The following is a 24793-nucleotide window of genomic DNA, read 5'->3' on the forward strand; positions in this document are numbered from 1 at the left end:
TAATCTCATATCTTCAATTTCTTGTAGTTTGTGAGTCAAGGTGTCATTTATTAAATTTATAACATATTACACATGGGTAGTGACTTTTTTCAATGCAATGTTATGTGTGTGACTTGAATATTTAGTAAATTCAGAGTAAATGTACATGAAGAAGTAGTTACATGTATTTTACATACCAATTACATTTAGTTACTGGTATAAGGTCATTTGAAGACAGTCGTTACACTAAGGTGGCCCTTGTTGAAAATGGGTTTGACACACCTGCACTAGATGAATACAACTCATTTCAACACTTCAAAATCATTTTTGGTTGTACTTCAAATTAAACAATCTGTTTTACTTCAATACAAAATGAATTCATCCTCACACTGCTTAGCGTCCCCCATACAAGTACAAGAATGCCAACACAAGAGGCACAGAGAAACGCTTTCTGCCCGACGTGGCGAAGCCCTCAAACACGTTCTGCCAAGCCAGCGCTTCAAAATAAAACAAACCCACCTTCTCTTTTCCCCTCCGGGACTCCTGGGCAGAGGCTCTATTTCCAATGGGCCGCAAACAGACACAGGGGCAACGTTTACAACAGGCACACCCGACCAGGCTCCTCGACTGGCCAGGACCTTGGGAGGAAGTAAATCAGAAACATAGATTTCATATGATATGATTTGTAAAAAGAATGTAGACTTTAAAATGTGAAATTACGGCTCTCACATGCTTATCTTTGCTGGAGTTGATGCCATTGCCTGAGGAAAGAACCCTGAACAAAGAAAGAAATTTAGACTCAAACCCGCTTAAAATTATTTAGTCAGCTCTTGAGATTTAGCTCCAATATTTACGACATCTTCGACCAAGGCCTTTAAAAGCAACATTTAAAGGCAAGATGAGTAGATGGCTGTATTAGCTCACAAGAATTTAAATCCTTAAACCAGCCGAATTTAGCATTTACTCACTAACCACAGTGACGAAAAATAATGTAGATGCCTATCAAAAGCTAAAAACTTTTAGTCTCAAGAAACCTGACTGGACAATTTGATAATTAGCTTAGAGAAGTGACGACATATTTTCAGTGAACAAATTGTACAAAAGGCTTGTAGTGCTGCGATCAGGTCTGACAGAGTGACTCAATTTTGATAAATATGAGTCAATGCTACCAATGTAACCGATTGCCAAATTTATATTGTAAGGTGCAGTAATGATTCTTGTCACATGAAATTGATTGACAAAACGATACACATATTAGCAGATTATAATTGTAAGTAATTTTTCCAGTCCAATATCATTTTTCTTTTTAGACTGATACTTAACTGCTACTTAGTCAATGCGAAGATAGCGACATCACCTGTGAGTAAAATGTATTTTCCGAACCCCAATAAATGACTAAAATTTGTAAATAAATAACTTTCAATCTAAAAAATGACTTGTTCTTGAATAAAGTCATTATTGAGATAATATAGGTCTTATTTTATTTTTTTAGGTCCTGATTATAAACCACATTGCCCTTAGTCAGGGTTAGAACACCTTTTTAATGCCAAATTCAAGCACTTTTTAAGGACATTAAAAGCGAATTTTTCCCTTTTATACAGCACCATTAAAATAAGAAACCCAGTAGAAATCATGTATTTTGAAGATCCTAAAACATATCGACAATTTACATTTATGATTTTTAAACTTGCGTGTGCATTTATCAAGAAATATGATTTTCAGATATTGAGTAAATAGTGAAAATATTTGTTTTTAAACAAATCTCCCTCTATATAGATGTTGAGTAAAATTATGGTAATAGGTAGGTAGCTTGCATCTTCAGTTGCAGGGGGGTTTTCCCATTACAATTTATCACTGGGAAATGCTACCTTAGGTTTTTGCATAGCGCATAATAAATGTCTATAATTGATATGTAATCCATGAACTAATACACATATCAGTGTCCTGTCCTCTTTGGCACAAATCGTAGGGGAGTGATAGGAAAATCCCATAAAAACTAATGTTAGCTGCAGTTAATCACCAGGGAAAAAGTAATGCAATGCCAAAACAACACCAACAGAGAGCAGTGTTGACATTATTTTTAAGCAGACATATTGAGAAACATGGCAACAATTTCAAGCATTCACCCAATACAAGCACTTCACCTAAAATTCAAGCATTTTTCTTAATTTCTTGAAAACATTAGAATTCAATTATTTTTAATGATTTCAAGCACCTGTAAGGACCCTGGCTATAAATGGCCATAACCGTGAGCAATTTACCTTAAATCCGCGCTGGTATCGTCACCCATATTTAGCGTAGTTATTTCACTTACCCTTATAGCCAAATCAAGTTATATTTAATCGGTTACAATCACTATATTTTAAAAAAAAAAAAGTTAACTCACTCTTGAGGATGGAAGAGTCCTGCAAAACAAAAACAAAAATGATGGAATCAAAAGGTGCTACAACAGAGCTGCATCTGAAATTAGTTGGGCAAAGGGTAAACAATGTTGCATAAATATATTCACATATGTTCAGTTAAATGTCCCTTGGAAAGTCATGAAATTCCTATAGTAGCAATATATAGTGTTCCTTAAATGAGCTGACTTATACTCATTTTAAACAAAGATTGAGGTCAATGCCTGATGAACAGGTATATATTGATGAGTTCAGAATCTGCAAATTTGGTAAAGATTCCAAAAGACTATGGACCTGTGACCTTGTTTTTTTCCGAAACAAATTCAAATATTTCCTATTATGAAATGCGAAAAATTGATAATCTTCCGTAAAAACTGAAAAAATAAGAACTTAAGCACCCAAAGCTATTTAATGTCAATGACTGAAGGACTGACTCCCTTCTGTACACCAGTTCTCGTACTGTCAATTATTGACGGCTCCTATATTGACATTTCAGGCAATGACCGGTGCAAGTTAACGTCTAACTGCAGCTGATGAAGGACAATTTTGAAGGATCATTTTGTTGATTTTACCAGACTGCAAATGGATTTTACCAGATAGAAACGCAGGATGTCAACTGCAAACTCACCTCTGTTGTGCATTGTTCGCCGAGAGTAGCGTCGACTCGGCCTCCTCTCAAAGGAGGCTGACCGGCGGGCTTTATTGGACTTTGTTGTCTGGTACTCTGTGTTTCCACTGGTCACACAAAACACATTTCAACTTATCAGAGCAGAAAAAGTGTACTGTCCTTTTAGGGTCAATCGTCCGACCAAAACACTCAAAGCGTTTTTATAAAAAAACTGTTTGGAATTATATATACAAAATTGACCCTAGCTGAACTTTGAAACCATTTGAGTGATAAATGTCTAGTACAAACAAACTCATCAAGCCCTCCACTAAAGCAAACATGACTTCCAGTGCTTTATCTGACTGGGTAATGTTTATACAAACACATAGACACATGGAACAGATTGGTTGCGCTGAAAGTAACAGTTCAGTGGTCGTATGCTCTGTAGGGTGACTTGGAGATAAACTTTTCCAGCCACTGAACTCAAACTCAGTTTCTGGGTTACCTGTATCTGAATCGTGATCCCATGCGGATGAAGCTGGAGCGCGCAGTGTTCTTTTGTACGGGCCCCCTCAAGCGGAAGAAGGCGTGGTGTTCCACTGCACATTTCCAGAGGTGCTTACAGGCCTTTGGGTGATCCATTTTAAAGACAAAGGTGTGCTCCTGCTCTTTGCCCTGGATAGGATGGATTGGATTTCAGTAGGAACAAAAGGCTGATTAAAAAAAAAAACAACAACCTGGGTACTCAAACAGTCCTTGACAACCGCTAAAATGTCATGTTGGGTCTTTGCGATTTGTTCAGATGATGTAATACATGATCCATATTTTAGATATTTTTTTTGGGGGGGGGTTAACATTCTTCTTATCTTACTTTTATCTTTTAAGTCTTTATTATGTGAGTATCCTGGAGGGCCATGTCTAATCTAGTTGTAAACAATATTTACTTTGTTTTTATAGATAACAATTCTACATTTGAAATGAAAACATAATTTATATTTACTATTGGTGATCATCACAGAGGACATATGGTTGTATATGTTAATTATTAAATGATGCCATGGATAGTTATGAAAACAGGAATATTTAGCAAGAGTGAATTAATTTACACTTCACAATCAAATGCGCTACGTGAACGCGGAAATTAATGTTTGAAATAACAAATATGTAACACGTGTTAAATACCCATTAACGTGAATTACTCTTCTTCCAACAAGCAAAGTGGCAAAACAGAAGTAATCAATAAAAGATGTTATAATATTTAGTACGATCATCATTATTTTGCTTCATTAGTTTGCTTTTCAGGAAGTAGGTAATCTCCAACTCATTTGAACCAACGTCCTCTGCATAGAGTTCCCGCCTTGTCATTTAATGATAAAAGAGGCCAGAACGTTCATTACTCAACCTTATCAGCACTTGAAACAAAAGTGAGGTCAGATCCACACTTTTGTTTCGAAAGAACCCCTGCACTTAGCTCCAGTTAACGTGACTACAGTTGAATTTTCTGAATTTTAATTTCCCTGCAAAAAACTTTGACAAACTACCTACTTGTGATTCAGACACAACACAATAAGGCACAAGTCGTGCAGAGATGTACCATATTTGCAGTTGGCTCGTTCACTCAGAATGTCTAATGTACGGTGATACACCATGCAAGAATGAATTAATACAAGTATTGACCAGGAAATTGTACATTATTTAACTGTCCGAAAGGGGCAAAGATAGAAGGCCAGTGCAGTGTGTACATCTTGTGTGCCTGTGTGTTTGGGTGGCAGGGAGCATGGATAATGCATACCAGAAATACCAGAGAGGAGGCTTCTTTATTAACCTCCCACATGGACCTCCAAGAAGGACATAAACAAGCTCTCCTGCTCCCACATATACACTTGCCTCTGGGCAACCTAACAACAAGTTCGCTTTCATTTTTTATTTAGGGACAGGAAGCCTACAGAGAAAAATGTTATTCTTTTTTTTATTAGGAAATCAAGTTTTGGGGAAGTTAAAGAAACTAGCAACATACTTCTGTAATTTTAAAGGCACAATATATATAATAAACAAAGTGAGGATGTAATAAGTGTGATTTCATAAGACATTCAATATCAAACAATCAAGGACTCACAGTAGTATGATTTGGATTTGGTGCAGTATGCAAGGATTTATACTCCATAAATTAAGAACTAAAAAAAACTTTGAATCTGGAAAGGAAAATTGATTTGTAGCAATAAAGGAAGCTAGTTGCTCCCAAATCAATTTGTTGCATTCCCATGACACATTTGGTCTCCAAGATTTGCTGCTCTCCCATTCACCTTTTACAGTTCTATCCTTTTTCACAATTAACTCTTGGAAATGATTTGTGTGCGTGTGTGTGTGAATTTTTACCTGGTCATCATCCTCCACAACCACAAGAGTCAGTTTGCTTTTTTTGAAATCCAGCCTAGTGATCTTGGGCCTACAAACAGCAAGAGAACCACAAATACAAAGTAGGATGAAAGTAAGCAATCACATTGGAGGCTAAACAGACAAACAAATTAGGTCATAGTCAACCATACCAGAAAAATAGGCCAATCTTGGTTTGTCCCTCAAACACCAAAACACCAGTGGGTGTCAAACCCAGACTGTAATCATTACCGTCACGTGCCTGTGTGTTGAAGCAAGGAGGGTTAAAAGAAACAAAACAAAGAAAAAACATGGGGAATGAATATACAGGAATGATTTTATCAACTTGAATACCTTTTTAATGCTTAAACCATATTCTAAAACGCACAGTTTGGAGCAGGTTCAAGAAACAACACGACCAGTAACAACACATAAATTATGAATTCAAGAATGTGCCATGTTTCTTCCAAAAGAGATACACTCAAATCCAAATGTCGTTAACAAAATTATGTTACTGTGTCACATACCTGAACCATATGCATGTCCACACCATACATTTCCAGCCATTTTGCTTTGTTCAAATAGTTGATCTCAGCCTGTGCTGGCATTTGCCCTCTGTATGTATTGAAATAGAATGCATATTACATTTTTTGGGTGATTAATATATAGTTATCCCTCAATTCATTGCATTTCTAATAATTTACGTAGTTTCTCATGCATTGTGTTCTGCAGCAGACAACACACAGCAAATGCTATCCAGGGGCAGGTTTCTAAAGGCTGTGTGTGTTTTTGTGTTTGTTGGACATAACTTTATGTGTTTGCACCTGTGATAGCCTGGTGTATGTTGTCAGTCAAACAATTGGGCTGCTGCACAAGTTAATGTGTCCACCCAAAACAAACTGCAAAGCACAGCAAAAGCTAGTGTTTTAGCAGCTAGTTACATTAAAAATAAATAATAAATTTATCAAATAGAAAGTTTTAATTTTGCAGGTTGTGACTATCACGGCACTTTTGGGGAACGCAAAATGAGGAATTACTCTATAACAATTTAATTGTACGGAATAAAATAATTGAATGTAACTTTCGAGAAAGCCCAACTGACCTGCACTCCTTCCAAGCATCGTAAATGGCCTGTTCCACATCCTCAGTCTGCTCGGGGACAAATCGGAACTCTGAGACCAACTCCAGATTGTGCTCGAGTGGGTCACAATCGCCTAACTCCGCTAGAAAAACGACACACATCCATCAGTTTCCTCTGCATCTAATACATGTAGGTAAAAATATTAAAATGTACATACAATGATTAATTGTGTTGTTCAACATTTAGTGTATTTTAATATAGATCTTAAAGAAGACAGAAGATCACAGATTTAGGAAGAAAGCATACATAGGAGGATAACCTCCAAATGTGTTGAGAGTAAAACAAATGGGGATCAACGCCTCTTATCTAGGGAGGAAGGAAGAAGGGATGTTGATTAAACTTTGAAACATGGATCGGAAGTTGTTCATCAAAAGTAAAGGGGAGTGAAAAAAACTAATCATTTTCTTTTCCTACTTTTAAAAGAATGCGAAAAAGAGGAAGCTCAACAGTGAGATGGAGAGAGGGGAAAAGACAGAAAGGCTGCTGGATTAGGAGGCCACTGAAGAGGACTGAGCACTAATGAGCTGGCATTTACCCTACAGTGACTCTGGAAGCATGTGTGCTTATGTGTGCATGTGTATCTTGGTTACTAAGTTCCCTCATCCAGGGTATTCACACAAAACGCTCAACAATACGCTAAAGTGCATATAAAAAGTGTACACACCCCTGTTTAAATATCAGGTTTTATGCAAATGAGAGACCAAACAGTCATGTATTTGAAAATGCGCCGTCAGGTAAGCAAAACCACGTGGGAATGACACATGGGTTCATTTTTTAAAAGCACTCCAGTTTAAAAATACCAAGGGGATTACTAACAGCCCTTGGACAAGATGGCGAAACGTTTTAACCTCTGTGAACAAACATTATGGAATGTGGGCCAACATCATCCAACTGAAAGCAAACAAAGGCTTTTATTGGTAAAAGCCCCAAACCACATTCAATTTAGTTGGACAAAAAAAAATTCCTCTTTAGCTGACTTACCCTGTAGCGAGAAGGCAGCCAACTCCACTGCTGTCTCAAATGGGCATTCAAGCCTGAAATTGAAGAGAGGATCAGTAAGATTCAGAAAAAACGGGCATTCAAAAAAAATGTATTAGTGCTTTAATCCTGATGCAGGGAAACAGCTCACTTTCCACTGAGAATATCCTGTTTCAACTGGAGCACAAACAAATATCTGGAAAAAGAACACGTGTGACAAGTAATAAATAAAGAGTAACAAATAATGTCTGCAGTTTTTTGCAGTTCAATTTTGACCTAATGTGTCTAAGATTGTTAGTTGAATAACAATAATAATATTAGGTAAACAATTTTGGAAAACTACATAAAAAACATTTCTTGAAAACCAAAATATTAATTTTTCATTTCTTTCTTTCTGCGCACTGAAACATTTGTAGTTTTTTATTAATTGTGATGAAACAAACCAGATTGTAGTAACAATGCATTTAAAATATAACAAAAACATGCATTTGAGTGGATTGCACGCTGGAAACATATCGTCATTATGAATGCATGTATAAAAATATACACTACAAAAACAAATCAAGATTATGACGAAAACAGACAGAATTCTACTACTCCTTATACTACACAAATAAATAAATGACACACCACCCAAAAGAATATCAAATAAATAAACAATCTCGAAAAATAGATGAATGAAAACTATTGAGACAAGTTTTTTACTGTACTGACTAGCTCTGGCCACTACATACTTGGCACAGACTCTCTTTTGGGGAAAATCATATTGAGCCAAAGGTATAAAGAAGAAAAGATGAAGTAAAAGAAGAAAACTCTAAGTTTAAGTTGGACAACATTTAAAAGAAAATAAAACCCACTGAATTCAAGTTGATCACTTTTAAAAAACTTTTTTTTTCTAAAATATGTCAATCCAAAAATAGTCAGAATAATTAACTCACCTGGTAAGCTCCTCGTGCAGATTATTGGGCTCAGAAGAGTAGAATTTTACTCTCAGGTGAAGGCAATACGGCGGACCAACTAAAAGATGTCAAAGGCATCAAACAATAAAAGGTTAATTCTTGATGCCTAGATACAATCTTAATGCCTAGATACCCAAATATTATGAACTTAAAAAAGCGATACTTTTTCCACACATGTGTTGAATTCATAAAAACATGTTAGCTTTTGCTCATAAGACCGGCAATAAAAATTAACGCTTCATGTTAAGCAAGAAGCAGGGTTTGATCACCTTTCTATGGCCAAAATCAAGCACTTTTCAAGGATTTATAAAAGCAATTTTTGAATTTCCCCTGTACAATATATATCTGAGTTTACAAATGTGATTTTTAATCTTTCGTGTGCTTTTATCAAGACACGATTTTTAGATCTTGTAAATCTTGAATCTATTTGAGGATCCGAACAACACATGTGTAAATATTTTTGGATAAAATAACAGTAAAATGTCACTTTGCCTTGTTGTCTGATGCGGCAGGGGTAAACCAGTGAAAGCTGTCGGGCCCTGCTGTTGAACAAAAGAGTGCCTTGTGTCACCCTGACCCGGGGGACATGGCCGCTTTCTGGTGTCCCATTTCATCTGGAGGGACAGAAGCATGACCAACTTGGGTGCCGAGGTGCCTAACTTGTTTGGGTGTTTGGGCACTTGGGTTGGCCATGGTCCAAATATTTTTGGGTGTTTTTTTGCTATTTATTTCCCTTTTATTTTCTTTGTTATTGTATGTGTGTGTCTTGCTGTCGGTCACCCCTCTTGAGGGATATGACCAAGGTAGATAGATAGACAGATAGATAAAATGTCACTTACATTTTTCAGTTGCAGGAAGTTATTTCCAATACAATTTACCAATGGGAAACACCATCTTAATTTGTTTTGCATGGCCCATAATAGATGTCCATAACTGTTCCGTAATCCTTGCCCTAATACACATTTTATAGTGCCCTGTTTAGGTGTAGCATGCACCTGTCCTCTTGAGCACAACCCGTAGGCGCCCACGGTGCTTCATAGAACAATGCCTTGATAACTAATCCCATTTACAAGCAGACTTCACAATTTACAACCACTTCACCCAAAATACAAACCATGAAAAAGGTAAAGGAGGATGGGTCAAGTTCACTTACTTTTCACTTGTTTTTTAATACTTTTTGTGACATCGAGCCAGTGCTGAAAGATAAAAACAAAAATTTGTGAAATGATGTTAGTGTCACAAAAGGTCATCTGCAACCTGAACTTACAAGTTGTATAAATGTGTGTAAGTAACTAATGAAGTGGCAAGAAAATGTATGGATTCAACTTGACCCAAGCTCCTCCCACGCAGCCTCTCTGCTTTGTTCTGTGCTAGACTCGCAGGCTCTGCGAGGCCTGGTGGAACTCAGGAGAGGAAAAGCTGCCGACCGTGATGGAGCATGTGCAAGTGAGTCAAAGAGCGAGGAACGTGCTCTCCCCCGCATTCTTCCCCTAGGCCGTCTCTCCTGCTTTCCTCAGACTACCACCAGCCCTCAATGGTGTGTCCCTCCCCTCTGCTAAATCTCTCGCCCCCTTTTTATGGCATTTGTAAGGCGTCGGAGCGAAAAGCCGGGGTTACAGTGCGCCGACCACTGAAAACGAGCCTCTAAACTGACAAGAATGCCGAAACAGATCTCATTATGCTAGCCAAAGATGACCAGATGTTGGATGTCATTCTGATTTCTTGGGTGAACTTAAAAAAAAAATCACGCAGTGAAAAGTCCCGATCTTGAAAATATAATGAATATACAACACAGTAGTTAATAAAAGAACTGTTATTTGATTAATTGACCATTCAAAAATCAACCATTTACAAATTTGCTCAATCGTGAGATTTGTGGAAGGTTTATTTGATTTCAAAACTGGAAATGATATTCAAAAAACCTCTGCACAACAGGCAGTGTAATTGATGGAGTGGTGTACAAAACATATTAAATTCTTAATTGTATAAAGCACAACTTTAGATTATTGGAAAACATGTTTGTTTGGTGCTCCTTATAAACAGCTGTACAATACAATGATAAAATACATAATCATGTGCCCAAAGGGAATAGGTAAGCGCAAGCTATAATTAGCTGTTTTTGCTTTTGTAGCTGTGCTAAAACTGATTCAAGGACAGCTAATATTTTCTATTATTTTCTAAACTTTTTGAAATGGATTATTTTTGTAACAATTTTTTAGTTTGTTAAGTTGAGTTTATTGTTCAATTTAAGGTCTATTTAAATTAGCCAAAATTAATGATAAAATTGTTTTTTGTTTGCTGCTTTTGCCCTGCCCGAAAAGGCACATTGATTCTACTTCAAAGTTTTCATGTCGTTTTTGTCAATGAAAAATGAGCGTTAAGGGGGAAAAAAAAAATTTCATGTGCACCAGAAAATGCTGCAGCGAGGCTTTTAACTAGACAAGAAAGTTTGATCACATTACCCTGATTTTAGCTAACCTGCATTGGCATTAGCTTAAGATGTGATGTTAAGGTTCTGTTGGTATTATACAAAATCATGCATGGACTTGCTCCCTCATATCTTTCAGATTTAATTTCCCCCATGTTCCGGTCCGGAGCCTTCGCTCTGAAAACGCTGGTCTACTAGTGATCCCAAGAGCCAAGAAGAGATCCACAGGTTCGAGAGCGTTCTCCAACCGGGCCCTGGTGCTGTGGAATGCTCTGCAACCTCAGTGGAAATGTTTAAATCTAAGCTTAAAACACACTTCTATTCTATTGCATATGAATGACCTATATTTTATGTTGACAATATGTATTATTGCCCTCATGTAGGTTTTAGATGATGGGATGGTGTCATAATAGTCTGTAGTTTCCAATAGTCTTTGATCTGTGCAGGCCTTTAAGACTCTTTGTGATTAAGGGCTGTACAAATAAACATGACTTGACTTGACCTATAGCCTCTTTTTTTCTGCTTCGGTCTCTTCCGGTACCTCTTAACAATCCAGGGAGCACCCAGTGGGGATCAGCGTTTTGTTGCACTTCTTTCGCTTTCCTCTAAGTCTTATTTATTTGATACATTTATTATTTATTTTCAATGTAACAAGCCGCTAAAACACTAGCTTTTGCTGTGCTTCGCAGTTTGTTTTGGGTGGACACATTAACTTGTGCAGCAGCCCAATTGTTTGACTGACAACATACACCAGGCTATCACAGTTGCAAACACATAAAGTTATGCCCAACAAACACAAAAACACACACAGCCTTTAGAAACCTGCCCCGGGATAGCATTTGCTGGGTGTTGTCTGCTGCAGTACACGATGCATGATGAAACTACGTAAATTATTAGAAATGCAATGAAGTGAGGGATAACTATATATTAATCACCCAGAATGTGTATCATTTGCCCTCATGTAGGTTTTAGATGAGGGGACGGTGTCATAATAGTCTGTAGTTTGCAATAGTCTTTGATCTGTGCAGCCCTTTGAGACTCTTTGTGATCAAGGGCTATACGAATAAACATGACATGACTTGACTTGACTCACACGTAACATTATGAAAATAATTCAGGTTTTGATCTAGGCAGGATCTGACCAAATGTTTATGAAGTGACATTTCTATGCCCTGCGACTGGCTGGCACCAAGTATAGGGTGTCCCCTGCCCACTGCCCAAATGTTGCCTGGATGGGCTCCAGCCCCCCCACGAGCCTAGTGAGGATAAGCGGTGCAGAAAATTAATGGATGGGTAGATGTATGAATGGGACTTTTTTAGTTTGGTTAAGCTCTATGGTCCATTCATTACTGGTATACAGTACAACGATACCTCTACTTACAAATGTCTCTACATACAAAAGTTTCAGGTCACGAAGTGCCTCAACGGGAAAATATTGCATTTTGTTATGAAGATTGTCTATAAGGTCAAAGATACAATACAGTACGCATTGCTATTCGCCGAGTTTCCCGAACGTAAACAAACTGGCTATTGTTTGAAATCTTCCTGGCAACCAGTGCCCATACATGCTCCCAGCATGCGCTTCGTGTCAACTTTACAGTTTAGAGTTTACAAACGAGAAAAAGAAGGGTTTCTAGGGAGATGGAGTCATCTTTCAATCATCCCAATTCAAAGATATTTTAGCAGAATTCCATGAAGTCTCAGAATTTGTCGAAAGGAATCACATGGCTGACTCCCTATTGGTGTGTGAGTGTGTGTGTGAATGGGTAAGTGTGAAGCACATTGTAAAGCGCTTTGGGAAGTCTTCATTGACTTGAAAAGCGCTATATAAATGCAGACCATTTACCCGGAAAAAATGTTGAGAAGTCGGGCAATAGCTACGTCTGCCTCGCGCATTTCCGACAGATTGTTATAAGCCGGAAAAGCAGATGTCATTGGATCAGATTTTCAAGAAAAGCAAGACAAAAAGGTATATTAATCTTTTTTTTTTTAAGTTTTTGTTTTTACATTGTGCCTTTCATTTTATACTTAATGTGTGGTAACCTAATTTTTACATGTATTTGTTTTATGTTCTGATGCTCTTTTGTGATTTAATAAAAATGTCAAACTGTACTTTTGCGGGGCTTGGAACGGATTAGTGCATTTACATACAAAATGTGTGTCTACTTACGAAATGTTCAGGTTATAAAGCTACTCCCAGACAAAATACCTTTGTAAGTAGAGGTACTACTGTATTCTATTTTCAGGGTTCATACACCTTTCCAATGGCCAAATTAAAGCACTTTTTAAGGACAAACCATTACCATTAAAAATTTAGTGTTATTCAATCATTGTTTGCTGCAGTCTGTTTGGTCAATTTTGTGTCAAATCCGCTTGTTCTTTTTCTTACTGACAGCAAGAGGGAAGAAGAAATGCAATGGCAAAGCAAAGCCATCAGAGCAGGCTTGTCGGCGTCATTTTTAAACAGACTTGTTTTATTTTTCTTTACTTAATGGGTAGTCTAGCCAGACTTCTAGTCAGACTTTCGAGAAACAAGGCAAGAATTTTAAACATTTATAAGCACCTCACTCAAAATTCAAGCACTTTTCAAACCTTAAAAACACAACATAATATTCAAGTATTTTCAGTGATTTCAACCAACCGTGCGAACCCTGTTTTTTACATGAAAAACCTTATAGATGTTGATAACAACATGGCAGCTGTGTTAAAAAAACAATAATGAAATGTGTCTAACCGGAACTTGTGCAGAGTCCATGAATCGCAGTCCGAAGTAGTCTTTTTCTACTATGTCCAGATGATACATGATCTGGTCAAACAGCTCCTCACCTTTGGCTTTTTTCTGATGAGAGCGCACAGGAAAAGAAAGAGAACGAGTGGTTAGGTTTTTCATTTGATCCGTGCCAGTGCACAAATTGTTTCCCGTGTCTTGCTTTTTTATTAGTTCTTTTTGTGTTGATGCTTTTCACTGAACACAGGTATGAGTAAATCTTCTTCTGAATAGGAGTTGCCGTTTCCATCCAGGCTGTACCAGTTACTGCCTGTGCTCAGCCTGGGACTGGAAGATCTTTCCCTTGCATGCAAACTCACACTCACACACATTTGTCTTCCAAATTTGAGGCATGGCGACAGTGTTGCCATGGCAACTTGGGTTTAAGTGCTCTGACATCATGGAGCTGAGAGAGGTAGGAAAACTAAACACACCATGCGATCACCTGACATTGTGTGGCCATTCTAAGCTTTGTGCATACGTATAACGAACTTTAAGTCACACCCAAAAACCCCGAATTGGCCAGAAAGTTGAAAGTGTGCCTTATAAGTGGCAAAAATTGGAAATTTATTTGTTTGTGATACCATGGTTTTACGGTACACCACCGAATCTGTGCAATGAGTGACCAATTTAAAAACATTGACCAAAGTCGCAAAAATATTGTATGCAACCGAGACCGTGGCGGTGAGAGCGCCAATAATTAACCACTAGACTGCCAGTGATACAGATGACATGCGAAAAGGTATTAGATTTTATCTCATTTTCCAACTATTTCTACTCGTGGCATAGGAAACAAATGTTAAGAGAATGGATAAAACAGAAAGTCTTCCTGAAAGATATAAACGCAAAGTCTAATTCATCATCAGATACACCTAATGACTCCCAACACAGCAGTTGGGTCTAAAAACCCGGCGCCGATCGAAGGCGACGGATCACGTCAATAGCTTCACGTGACAAAATGATTTCCTGTAGATATCATGTTGATGGTTGATACTGGCCGAATAATAATAATAATAAAGACAATTTCTTTTGTCGTGCTTCTTTGATTTTATTTCTACCTTTCAGGACAATTTTCAATATTCTCTAATCCCTAAAATTCATTTCTGGCCCCGTGAGCAAAAACAATGTGATACTGAGATAAAATGGAATGGTCTAATTGTCTAGTGGTTAAGTTTCTGGGTTCTAAGCACCACAACCTGGTTCTGATTCCCATATGCATGCTATGTTGTGCAAGCTTGGTCAGCAACATAGATCAATCATCACACTAATATACACTGTATAGTATATAAAATATGCAAAGGTTGCAAACGAAAAACTGCTGGACTTCTTTTGGATCCTTGAACCACTAGGGTTGTAGGGGCAGCATTTTCTTTAGTGTGTCTTCGGTTAACATCCTGGCGGCGCCCATCTTAATTGTATGCGCTTTGTAGTCCAGTGAGCCTTAAATGTAAGACAAAGGACTATTTTGGGGCAGTGCGCCTGATAATCCAAACCACCTTGTAGTGCGGAAAATACCGTAATTTTGTAAATACAGTCGTACCTCTACTTACAAAATATATTCGTTCCAGAAGTACATTTGTAACATGAAAACTTTTTTAAATAGAGGAGCCTTTTTAATGTAGATTCGCTAGACTGTTCCAAGAAATACAAAAAGTATGATTTTTTTTTTTCAATAAATTATTTTAAAAAAAAAGCATCAGAACATGGAACAAATACATGATAAAATTACAATACCACACAAAAAACGAGAGGCACACAATGTAAAAAAAACAAATCAAAGAATAAAGGAAATACGAAAAATATTCTCTTTTTAACTGGCCTCCTTGTTTACTGGTCTTCAGCAGGGGTTTTGCATCCTGTTTCTTTAAGAAGTGATCAAAGGACGGCTGCTTTAGCTGGCTTTTGACAATCCCTCAGAAATGCGCGAGGCAGACGTCATCATAATGAGCAATAGCCCGACCAGTCAAAACTTTTTCTGGGTGATGAAGTTCCACCAATTCCGATACTTCGTGGAATTTTGCCAAGATGTCTTTAATATTTTCTTATTGCCTCGGTCACCGTGTCGCCGGTAATGTATTTTCCCTTAATCCACAGAAGTAACAATCTCTCAATCTTTTCTACAATCTTTTCTTCAAAATAACTAAGAGGCCTTTGGAAGGAGCCGTACATTTTAGCGCTTCCTTCTGTTTAATAATTGTGGCGATCGTAGATGTTTTACGGACATATATTTTGGCGACATCACAAATACGTATCCTTTTCATACAATTCAATTATTTCCTGCTTTGTTGCAATGCCCGGAAAAACCTTTTTCTGTTTCCTTTCTCCTTGCTACTCACTTTTCCGAATGTCGTTCTTGGGTCCATCGTTAATGTTTCATATCACTAGCATATAGTAGAGTACAGAACTGTTTACAGAGCGTGAATGGGACCGGAAGTGGACACAAAGAGGAAGTGGGCATAAAGAATAAGCAGTAGACAAGAGCATGCTGACGCTTACGCATACAAGTTGAGTTTCTAGGTACAGTACTGCAGAGCGCCGAAAAGCAGCGCGCACGGTATTGGTGTGTTTATTCGTATCCCAAAAAAATTCGTACCTTGAGGTAATTTTTTTACGCTCAGTTTGGTCGTAACCTGAAAAGTTCTTATGTAGAAGCATTTGTAAGGAGAGGTATGGCTGTATATTCCCATAAAATCACTCATTATTGTAATAGTTTCTTTTTTTAAATCATGCATTAACTCAGCAGTTCCTAAATAGTGGGACGCAAGGCTTCATCGTGTGTTTGACCTAGAGGATTTTTTCTTTTTACTTTCCAAGAGTGACGTGTGATTGCACCTCCACTACAGTAGGGGAGCAGTGGCGCTTATTTGGCAGAGTGTTTTGTTTATATTCCGCCTCCACTCAGAGCTTAGTGTAGACACAAAGTGAAATAGACCCTCAAGTTAACCGGTAAATAATATTTAACATGGATGATAAGATAGACGGAGACAGGAAGATTTCTCCTTCCGATCGGGGGCGCAACAGAAAATAATTAAAAAACACTGCATTTACTGTTAATATTTCTGTTATTTCTTTTTTGCACGCCTTTTGTAATACCAAGTAATAAATTTAAGGACTTGACTCGTCATCAGTGAAAAAAGTTTGCTCCTGCGCACATAGTGTGCAGCTCAAGGGGGGCGGCCCTATGCTAGTTGGCATGGCTGAAAAAGCATTTGCACCCCTAGAGTACCCTCGGGAGGGAGAGTGAGAGAGGGCATACAAAGGCTTCATTGTGCAGGTGTGTTTGTGTGTGAGCATGTGTACCACGCTTTGTTACAGTATTTCAAGTTTTTGGGTTGTTTTTTGTTTTTGTGGGTGAGTTATTATGCCATTGCTTGGCTTGTGATCTCTCAATCAAAACCACATATTTTTTTAATATACAGTATACTCCATATGAAACCTAACCACTAGCAAATAAATGGAAAAACAAAGTGGCATTTTATGACTAAGCAGGTATAACAAATTATGTCTAAAAAAATAAACCAAATATTTTTATGTTTTTAATATGATTGTGTGTGTAATTGTGGTCACTGAAAGCTTTAATGCTGGACCGGTACAGTTAACCAGACTTCAGGTGACCTTCAAGGCTTTATTGTAACTCCATTTTGGACTACTGCTCCAAATACTTGAGAGGAAAAAAAAACACACAACAAACCATTATTATACCGATTGCCAAGGGGAGAGGGTATTCAGGGGGGCAGCTGCAAAAAAACCCATGCAAGGGCAGAATATACATAATTGTTATTTATTTTTGACTAGATTTTTGAGTGGTTGACTAGATTGTTGTAGGGGCCCTGACCACCCGCACATTTTACAAATACAATTTCCTTTACAAAAAAAACAACAACCTGCATTTCTAAGGAAATATGTGCCGTAATTCCAACCATTGACAGTAGGGCTCAGCCCTCCAAAATAGTCTTTGTCACATATTTTTCATACATAAGGCGCACCAAACTTTAAGGTGCATGAAATTGAGACAATAGCCTTTGGGCTCTTCACTTGTGGTATAAATTAGTGAAGTTATAGATCAGTCAATAAACGTCTCCAAAGTCAAAAACATTGAATGCAACAGGAATCGAACCAGTCTAGTAGCGGTGAGAAGGCCTACACTTTACCACTGTATTTTCTTTTGTATAGCGAGCACCACTAATTGTTTATTAAAAATCTGTATAAAATTTTGTTTCACGTTTTTTCAGCTCAAACTAAGCAACGCAAGTGACAAACGTTGCTGAATTGACGGGGTCATGATTAAAATCATCTCTTGACAACATAAATCATGAACACAAGACTAACATAAAATTTACAATGTATTTATTTAGTGGCTTTCAAAGTCTGATTCATCAAGATATTGTTTCCCTCATCGTGTGTTTTTGTCTTCATTTATATCTTTAAGGGCAACTTTTAGTATTCCACATTCTCTTAATTGTCTCAAGTATGTTGAATAAAAATAGTGTGATAATGAGGTTAGATCTAATACTTTTCTTGTCATCTATTTCACTAGTGGTCTAAAGGTTAGGATTTGGCGCTTTTACCGATGCGACCCGGGTTCGATTCCCGTTGCACCCAATGTTTCACGATTTTTGTCGGCAATATTTTTTGACTGATCCGTCATTGTGGGGCGGCAGTAGCTCAGGAGGTAGAGCGCTCGTCTTGGGATCAAGGGATCCCAGTTCGAATCCCGGCTCTTCTGTGTTACATGTCGAAGTGTCCTTGGGTAAGACACTGAACCCCTAATACCCCCAATAAGCAGGTTAGCGCCTTACATGGCTGCAAGGCCGCTATTGGGAAATGTGGAGCACATTGTAAAGCGCTTTGAGAAGTCATTGACTTGAAAAGCGCTATATAAAATGCAGATCATTTCATTTCATTTCATTGCATTGTGGGGTAATGCACTAAGTGGTTAGCACATTCGCCTTGCACATGAAAGGTCCCTGGTTAGAGAGAGGGTGGAAACATATGTTGGCCTGGAGATGGATGCGCGCCACCAGGCTGTATTTGCCCAAAGACACAGCACAGGAAAAGGTGCCCCGACGATCCTAGTTGTAAGGGATCCAACCAACAAAGAACTACCGTAAAAACTATTGTATAGCACGCATCCCAACTTAAAGCTCTTATTATAGTAAAATAAATGCACGGATAAATACAGTACTCCCGCCCGCCCAAACTACACTGATTTTAATTCAAATGTACCACCAGATAAATTACATGGTTTTCCTTTCCCGCCTTCCAATCATTTTGTACCTGGATTTACACAATTCACGTAGGTCACCCTTTTTGACTTCGATAACCGCAAATGTTGCCGAAAGGTGAAAGAGTTTTATGTCTGATGCAAGTGTTAGCGTTTAGAAATGGTCACTTCTAAGATCTTGCAAATAAATTACAATATACACTGAATCTGTAAAGTTTCTGGTGCAATACTAAAATGTATATAGTATCAAAATATACAAGGTTGTCAGATTTTTTACTCATCAATTACAATAACGGTGATTTTTATTCTTCCACTGTAGAGAACTGAGAGGATCAAAAAAAGGGAACATCAGGTAAAACCTTTGACTCAAGCGTTTAACAGCAATGCCTATTGTTTGGATGTCACCTCTGAGTCAAACCACTCCTGTCATGTGACCAGGTCATGTGATTAAGCGTGAGAGGATCATGGAATTACAGGTGCTCAGAGACTAGGGTATACACACCCACATGTCAATAAGCTTCAGGTGGCTGTTCTACTGACAACAACGAAACTGTCACCACAACTTAACAAATTTATTTGACATGTAAGGTCTTTTATGTTTCCTTGGACAGAGACCCCTTGCTACTTCGCACTGCGGTTATTGCTGGTTCACTGCCTCAAGGATTCTGAACTGAATAAATTGTCTCTCTTGTCATTGATATCAATCTATCGTGCATTGCTTTCTGAGCGGATGGGGAGTGTTTGTGTGTGTGTGTGTGTGTATATATATCGGAGTGATAACTGTCTGCACTCGCGACTGTGATAGACTGGTGTATGCAGTCAGTCAAACATCCGGAATGGGCGGGCACACAAGTCAATGTCTCCTAACCGAAACAAACTACGAAGCATGGCTTGTTACATTGAAATTGAATTCATAAATTAAATCAGGCTCTGAGAAAGGCCAGAAGATCGAAAAGAAATGGCTATCACCAGCCAGTGCTTTGTGGATTACTATCGGGTTGGTGAAGCAACTGAGGCGGCATCGAGAGAGAACCCAATAGCGAGGCTGCAGGTCCGGTCTAATGCTACGGCTAGGCTAACAATACTCGAAAGCCTCTCCTGCAAGCCTGTATTTCCCCGAGGCCAGATCAATAAAACGGATGACCTGGAGCTACAACTTGTGGGAAACAACTATATTCGGGACGGTTGTATTAAATCATCCAGAAGACCTGGCTTAAGTTGAGGATATCTGAAGATAGTGTGCAGAAAGCCACTCTCTAAAACCGCTTTGATGCACTGAAAGGAGAAATCCTCCAATTTTGTTGTACTTTTGTAAAATGACAATAAAGACCATTCAACTGCAGTTCTGTGTTCCGTGTTATCATTTGTAGATCTATAGTTGTTATTTTGTTACAGTCATATACTCTTAGTCAGTAAGTTTGACTCTTCAGGACTGTTATGAAGCTGTGAGGCTAGTTTCCTGACGTTTCACGGGTGGTTCAGGACCCCATTAACCGGGAAAACCAAGGAATCTGTGGACTACAGTTATTGCATTTTCTGTTTATCCATATATGTATATATGCAACTACTTTCAGGGCTAGAGTTTAAATTCAGGGTAGGCTTCTCTATTTCGATATTGGTATTAAAATGAAATGAAATGAAATGATCTGCATTTATATAGCGCTTTTCAAGTCAATGACTTCCCAAAGCGCTTTACATTGTGCTTCACATTTCCCAATAGCGGCCGTGATCTGTGCAGCCATGTAAGGCGCTAACCTGCTTATTGGGGGTATTGGGGGGTTCAGTGTCTTACCCAAGGACACTTCGACATGTAACACAGACAAGCCGGGATTCGAACTGGGATCCCTTAATCCTAAAACAGGGGTCGGGAACCTTTTTGACTCAAAGAGCCATAAAAGCAAAATATATCAATTTTATTTTGGGAAAGAGCCACACCATATATTATGAGACAAATTTACTAAATTGCTAAACCCGCGCCCCAGACAAAAGCTTAGTCTTCAGCACATTTATTTTTGATGATTTGATAAAAATTATGAAAAGAGAATAATGCCAGAGCCCGTGTCCCAAAATCAACAAACATACCACTTTAAACTTGTCTCTTTCTTGCAATTACTCAAGATCGGTTAAACTCATTTTGACCCTTTTTTTCATACATATTGGTTTCAAAACCAGATGTAAGCAGTTATTTTGTAAAAACGTCACAACATTCTGCAAACAGGGAGCCTGATGTGCGCAGACGGCGTAGGGCGAGAGATGGGAGGGAGTGCTTGCACTTTTTGCATAGCTCCACCCATGCCTCCCACTCACCCAATCAAAAAACTTTAAGTTCTCTTCTGGTGTTTTGGCGGATTTACAGTTTGTTCTGTGGATTCATCATAAGGTATCTGAACACTGAAGACAGATAATATAGTGATGTTTTATATAACGGATTATTTAGTGTTGTACAGCCAGAACGAGTTGTTTTTTTTTTTTGTGACACCTTGACTGTAAATTGTAGTGAAAAACGTGCCCTATATATACTGCAAAGTACTGCCACACTGTTAACTTTGGTTTGGCTCTGCGTGTATCTGAACAGGATGTGGCTCATGTTTTGGACGAGATGGAGAAAATTTGCATGCAATCAAATTTGTTTCTGAGCCACAGGTACTCATAGAAAGAGCCATAGGTTCCCGACCCCTGTCCTAAAACGATCGCTCTACCTCCTGAGCTACTGCCGCCCCAATTAAAAAGAAATGTCATCATGATATTTTTTGTCCGTGTCTCTCAACCAATGAGATGCATTAAATTACACATGCAAGCGCAACGTCTGCCATCTTAATATTTCCTGGACATTTTTTTAAATTATACAGTTTGTGCAAGTGAAGAAAAAATGAAAAATGATCAAGGACTTTAAAGATGAATGTTTGTAGATTTCAAAAATGCCAAAGATTCACATCTTTAAAAAGGAATGGAGGATGAAAAATGACCACTAGATTACCAGGGTTACAACTGTGACCGTGTCACATAGCTGAAGGTAATTGATTCCGTATCCTTCTTATTTGAGGTGTTTTGTGACATTGTTAGGAAAGATCGTAACACGGCAGGGTAGGCTGCTACCATAGAGGACAAACTGGGACTGATGAGCGGGAAAAAAATGGGAGGTTGCCTGTCCGAAAGCTGCAGTAAGCAGTTAGGATCACCGCGAGCCAACAAAAAAAAAAACTACCTCGGCAACAAACACGAACCCAGCCAGGAGAAAAAACAATAAGCTTGGAAGACTGGGCAGCTAGCGGACTGCTAACTGGACTACCCTGGACCAAAAAAAACCAGGACAATATTATATTAATTGCAAGACAAGTGGCATGAATACGAGAGGAAAAGTCACAGTCACATGCCTAAAATGAGGCAAAGTCAAAAAAGGAACCCACGCTGTACACAATGGCAGGTAAACTTACCCTTTGATCATCAACTCGGCAAAAAAGTCCCCCAGCGACACAGCAAGCAAAGTTCCAAATACTCTAAGCTGAAATGAGCGCTATGCATTCGCTGATTATTACAATCGCAGTCAGTTTTTCAACGGGACGTTCCGTTTGTTTTGCTTCTCGTAGCCATCCGGTGATGTCACAACTTTAAGGCAATATTAATTTCTCGAGATCCAGTGCGCATTAAATATCTGCACGAATTTGGGGAGGAAAACAACACGTTCTGTGCCAAAAAAAAAAAAAATGCTAAAAAATTTATTTTATAATCCCATTGAAACCCGCAAGCCACGGTTGGGTCAGGCTGGATTTTTCTTTTTAGGCCCGAGCTTACATCTACTTCAGAGTATTCACCCAATAACGAGGAGAAGTTCTTACCGGAAGGTCGACACTAACATCGGTCCCGTCTAATAAGGACACACGGCAAGTAATGACGGACTTGGCGTCTCCAGCGGCCGGGATATGCGTGGTAGCGCGCTGCGCCTCCCGTAGCCGGCTTTTTTCAGCATGTTTGCGGATGGAGCGTCGCCCCAGAGTCCTGCGCAGGAAACTCAGCATTCTGGGGGTAAGGGAGGGTCACACTGCCACCTGTATCAGAATTAAAAAGATTTTAGACATGGGTGATGATGAAGATGACATGCACAGGAAAAATGGGTGATTATGTGTTAAACTTTAGTTTGGGGGCCACATGGAAGAACATTCACTTGGGTGGCCGAACTCGTAGGTTGAAGAGAAAGAAAAAAATTAAGAGAAAGAGAGAAGAGAGAGAGAGAGAGAGAGAGAGAGAGAGAGAGAGAGAGAGGAAGATAGGATAAAGAGAAAAATAGAGAAAGAATAAAAGAAGAAGAAAGGAGAAAGAAAAAAAGAAAAGACACAGAGAAAAGGAAAAAGAAAAAGAAAGAGAGAAAAGAGGAGAGAGAGAGAGAGAGAGAGAGAGAGAGAGAGAGAGAGAGAGAGAGAGAGAGAGAGAGAGAGAGAGAGCTGCACACTGTTGATATCAATGGCAATAAAGATTTAATTCAAAATTCATACCCGATATCATTACATTGTTGCATTCCAATAATATATTAGAATGCTTATTCTTAAAGATTTATCAGTTCACTAATTTGGATTAACTGATTTATCAAAGTATAATGTAGACAAAATTGGTTAAACTCAAATGTTAATAGTTTGGGCGGCAGCGTATATTATTTGACCACTAAATATGCTGTATTGTGCAGTCTAAGGGAAAAGGAGTGCTAAAAAGCACAAGGAAGAATACAAATTACGGAAGACTCCTTGTGACCAAAGCGGAACCATTTCACTTCTCATTTCTGTGGCCCATCCTTTCCAAGGTTTTAGATTTTTTGGGCACCTGTAAGCATATTTTTTAAAATGCATGTTCATAAGATAGTCCATGTATTTTTATTCATCATTTAAATACGTATGAGTTTTTTTTACGAATCATGCTGTTATTTACCAATATAAAAACACACACTGAGACATGTACTACATGTTTGAAACAGGATTCATGCACCTTTTTCAAGGCCAAGCACTTTTCAAGGACTTTCAAATCATATTTTCCAATTTCTCCAGTAGCATTAAAGATTTAGTCTGGTGTGAATCATGTATTTTGCAGATTACCAAATATGACTGTGATTTAGATGTGGGACTTTTATTCCTGTGAATACGTTTATCAAGACATAAGATTTTTAGATCATGAGTAAATTGCAAATACATTTGTTGAAATTAACAATATGCATTTAAGTATTTTAGAGACAAATTTCTCCCCATAGAAGTTTTGGGTTTAAAAACTATAATATGTAGCTTATATTTTTTTGTTGCAGGCTGTTCTTCCCATTTGCCACTGGGAAACACTACCTTAACTTTTTGCATGGCCTATAATAAATGGCCATAATTGATACGTAATCCTTGCACTAATACACATTTTATCGTGCCCTGTTTAGGTGAACAATGCACCTTCCTCTTGGCGTAACCCGTAAGACAATTCTGTACAAACTAATGCCAACTGATGTTAATCACAAGGGAAGGATAAATGCAATGGCAAAACAAATCCACTAAAAAGCAATGTTGCCAGCATTTTTTAGGCAGAGTTGTTGAGAAACGTGGCAACAATTTCAGGCATTTACAAGCACTTCACCCAAAACTCGGGCACTTTTCAATTCTCTAAATTAGTTTTCAAATATTTTAAGTACTCGAACGAATCTTAATGACAGTTTTTCGATCTACCTGTATCGTTAAAGCATCGGTGTGTAATGTTTGACCACTAGATGGCACTGATCTTTAATGCGAATGAAAATCTTTGCAACAGAACACAGGAAGACATATGACAAACTTTAGGGCCACCTTAATATTGTTTGGATAGTTCATGTAATCAATGCTTTGATTTTACATGACTGAAAGCTTTTTTTGTACCACTGTGAGGCCCTAAATATTACACACTGTCCTTTTAAAATGCACATTTAGATGATGGTTGCAGT

The 24793-nt window shown here is 38.2% G+C and overlaps 1 protein-coding gene across 2 annotated transcripts in view; it reads right to left on the bottom strand.

Moving 5' to 3' along the window:
* The window catches only part of epb41l5 (erythrocyte membrane protein band 4.1 like 5), a 51423-nt gene that overhangs the window by 25965 nt on the left and 665 nt on the right, over positions 1 to 24793 (bottom strand). For both annotated transcript variants that reach the window (XM_088352637.1, XM_088352636.1), the window contains exons 2-16: positions 22692 to 22901; positions 13599 to 13703; positions 9590 to 9632; positions 8416 to 8494; positions 7629 to 7673; positions 7481 to 7533; positions 6461 to 6581; positions 5886 to 5973; positions 5532 to 5620; positions 5362 to 5431; positions 3491 to 3660; positions 3007 to 3113; positions 2366 to 2384; positions 709 to 754; positions 499 to 617 (exon numbers count right to left, since the gene is read on the bottom strand). In XM_088352637.1, the coding sequence (XP_088208763.1) occupies positions 499 to 617; positions 709 to 754; positions 2366 to 2384; positions 3007 to 3113; positions 3491 to 3660; positions 5362 to 5431; positions 5532 to 5620; positions 5886 to 5973; positions 6461 to 6581; positions 7481 to 7533; positions 7629 to 7673; positions 8416 to 8494; positions 9590 to 9632; positions 13599 to 13703; positions 22692 to 22871 (1334 nt within the window). In that variant the 5' untranslated portion in view covers positions 22872 to 22901. The remainder of the gene's footprint in view (positions 1 to 498; positions 618 to 708; positions 755 to 2365; positions 2385 to 3006; positions 3114 to 3490; positions 3661 to 5361; positions 5432 to 5531; positions 5621 to 5885; positions 5974 to 6460; positions 6582 to 7480; positions 7534 to 7628; positions 7674 to 8415; positions 8495 to 9589; positions 9633 to 13598; positions 13704 to 22691; positions 22902 to 24793) is intronic.

The sequence above is a fragment of the Urocampus carinirostris genome, chromosome 14, assembly GCF_059441175.1.
Source record: "Urocampus carinirostris isolate Australia breed hairy pipefish chromosome 14, RoL_Ucar_1.0, whole genome shotgun sequence".
In the NCBI taxonomy this organism is placed as follows: Eukaryota; Metazoa; Chordata; class Actinopteri; order Syngnathiformes; family Syngnathidae; genus Urocampus; species Urocampus carinirostris.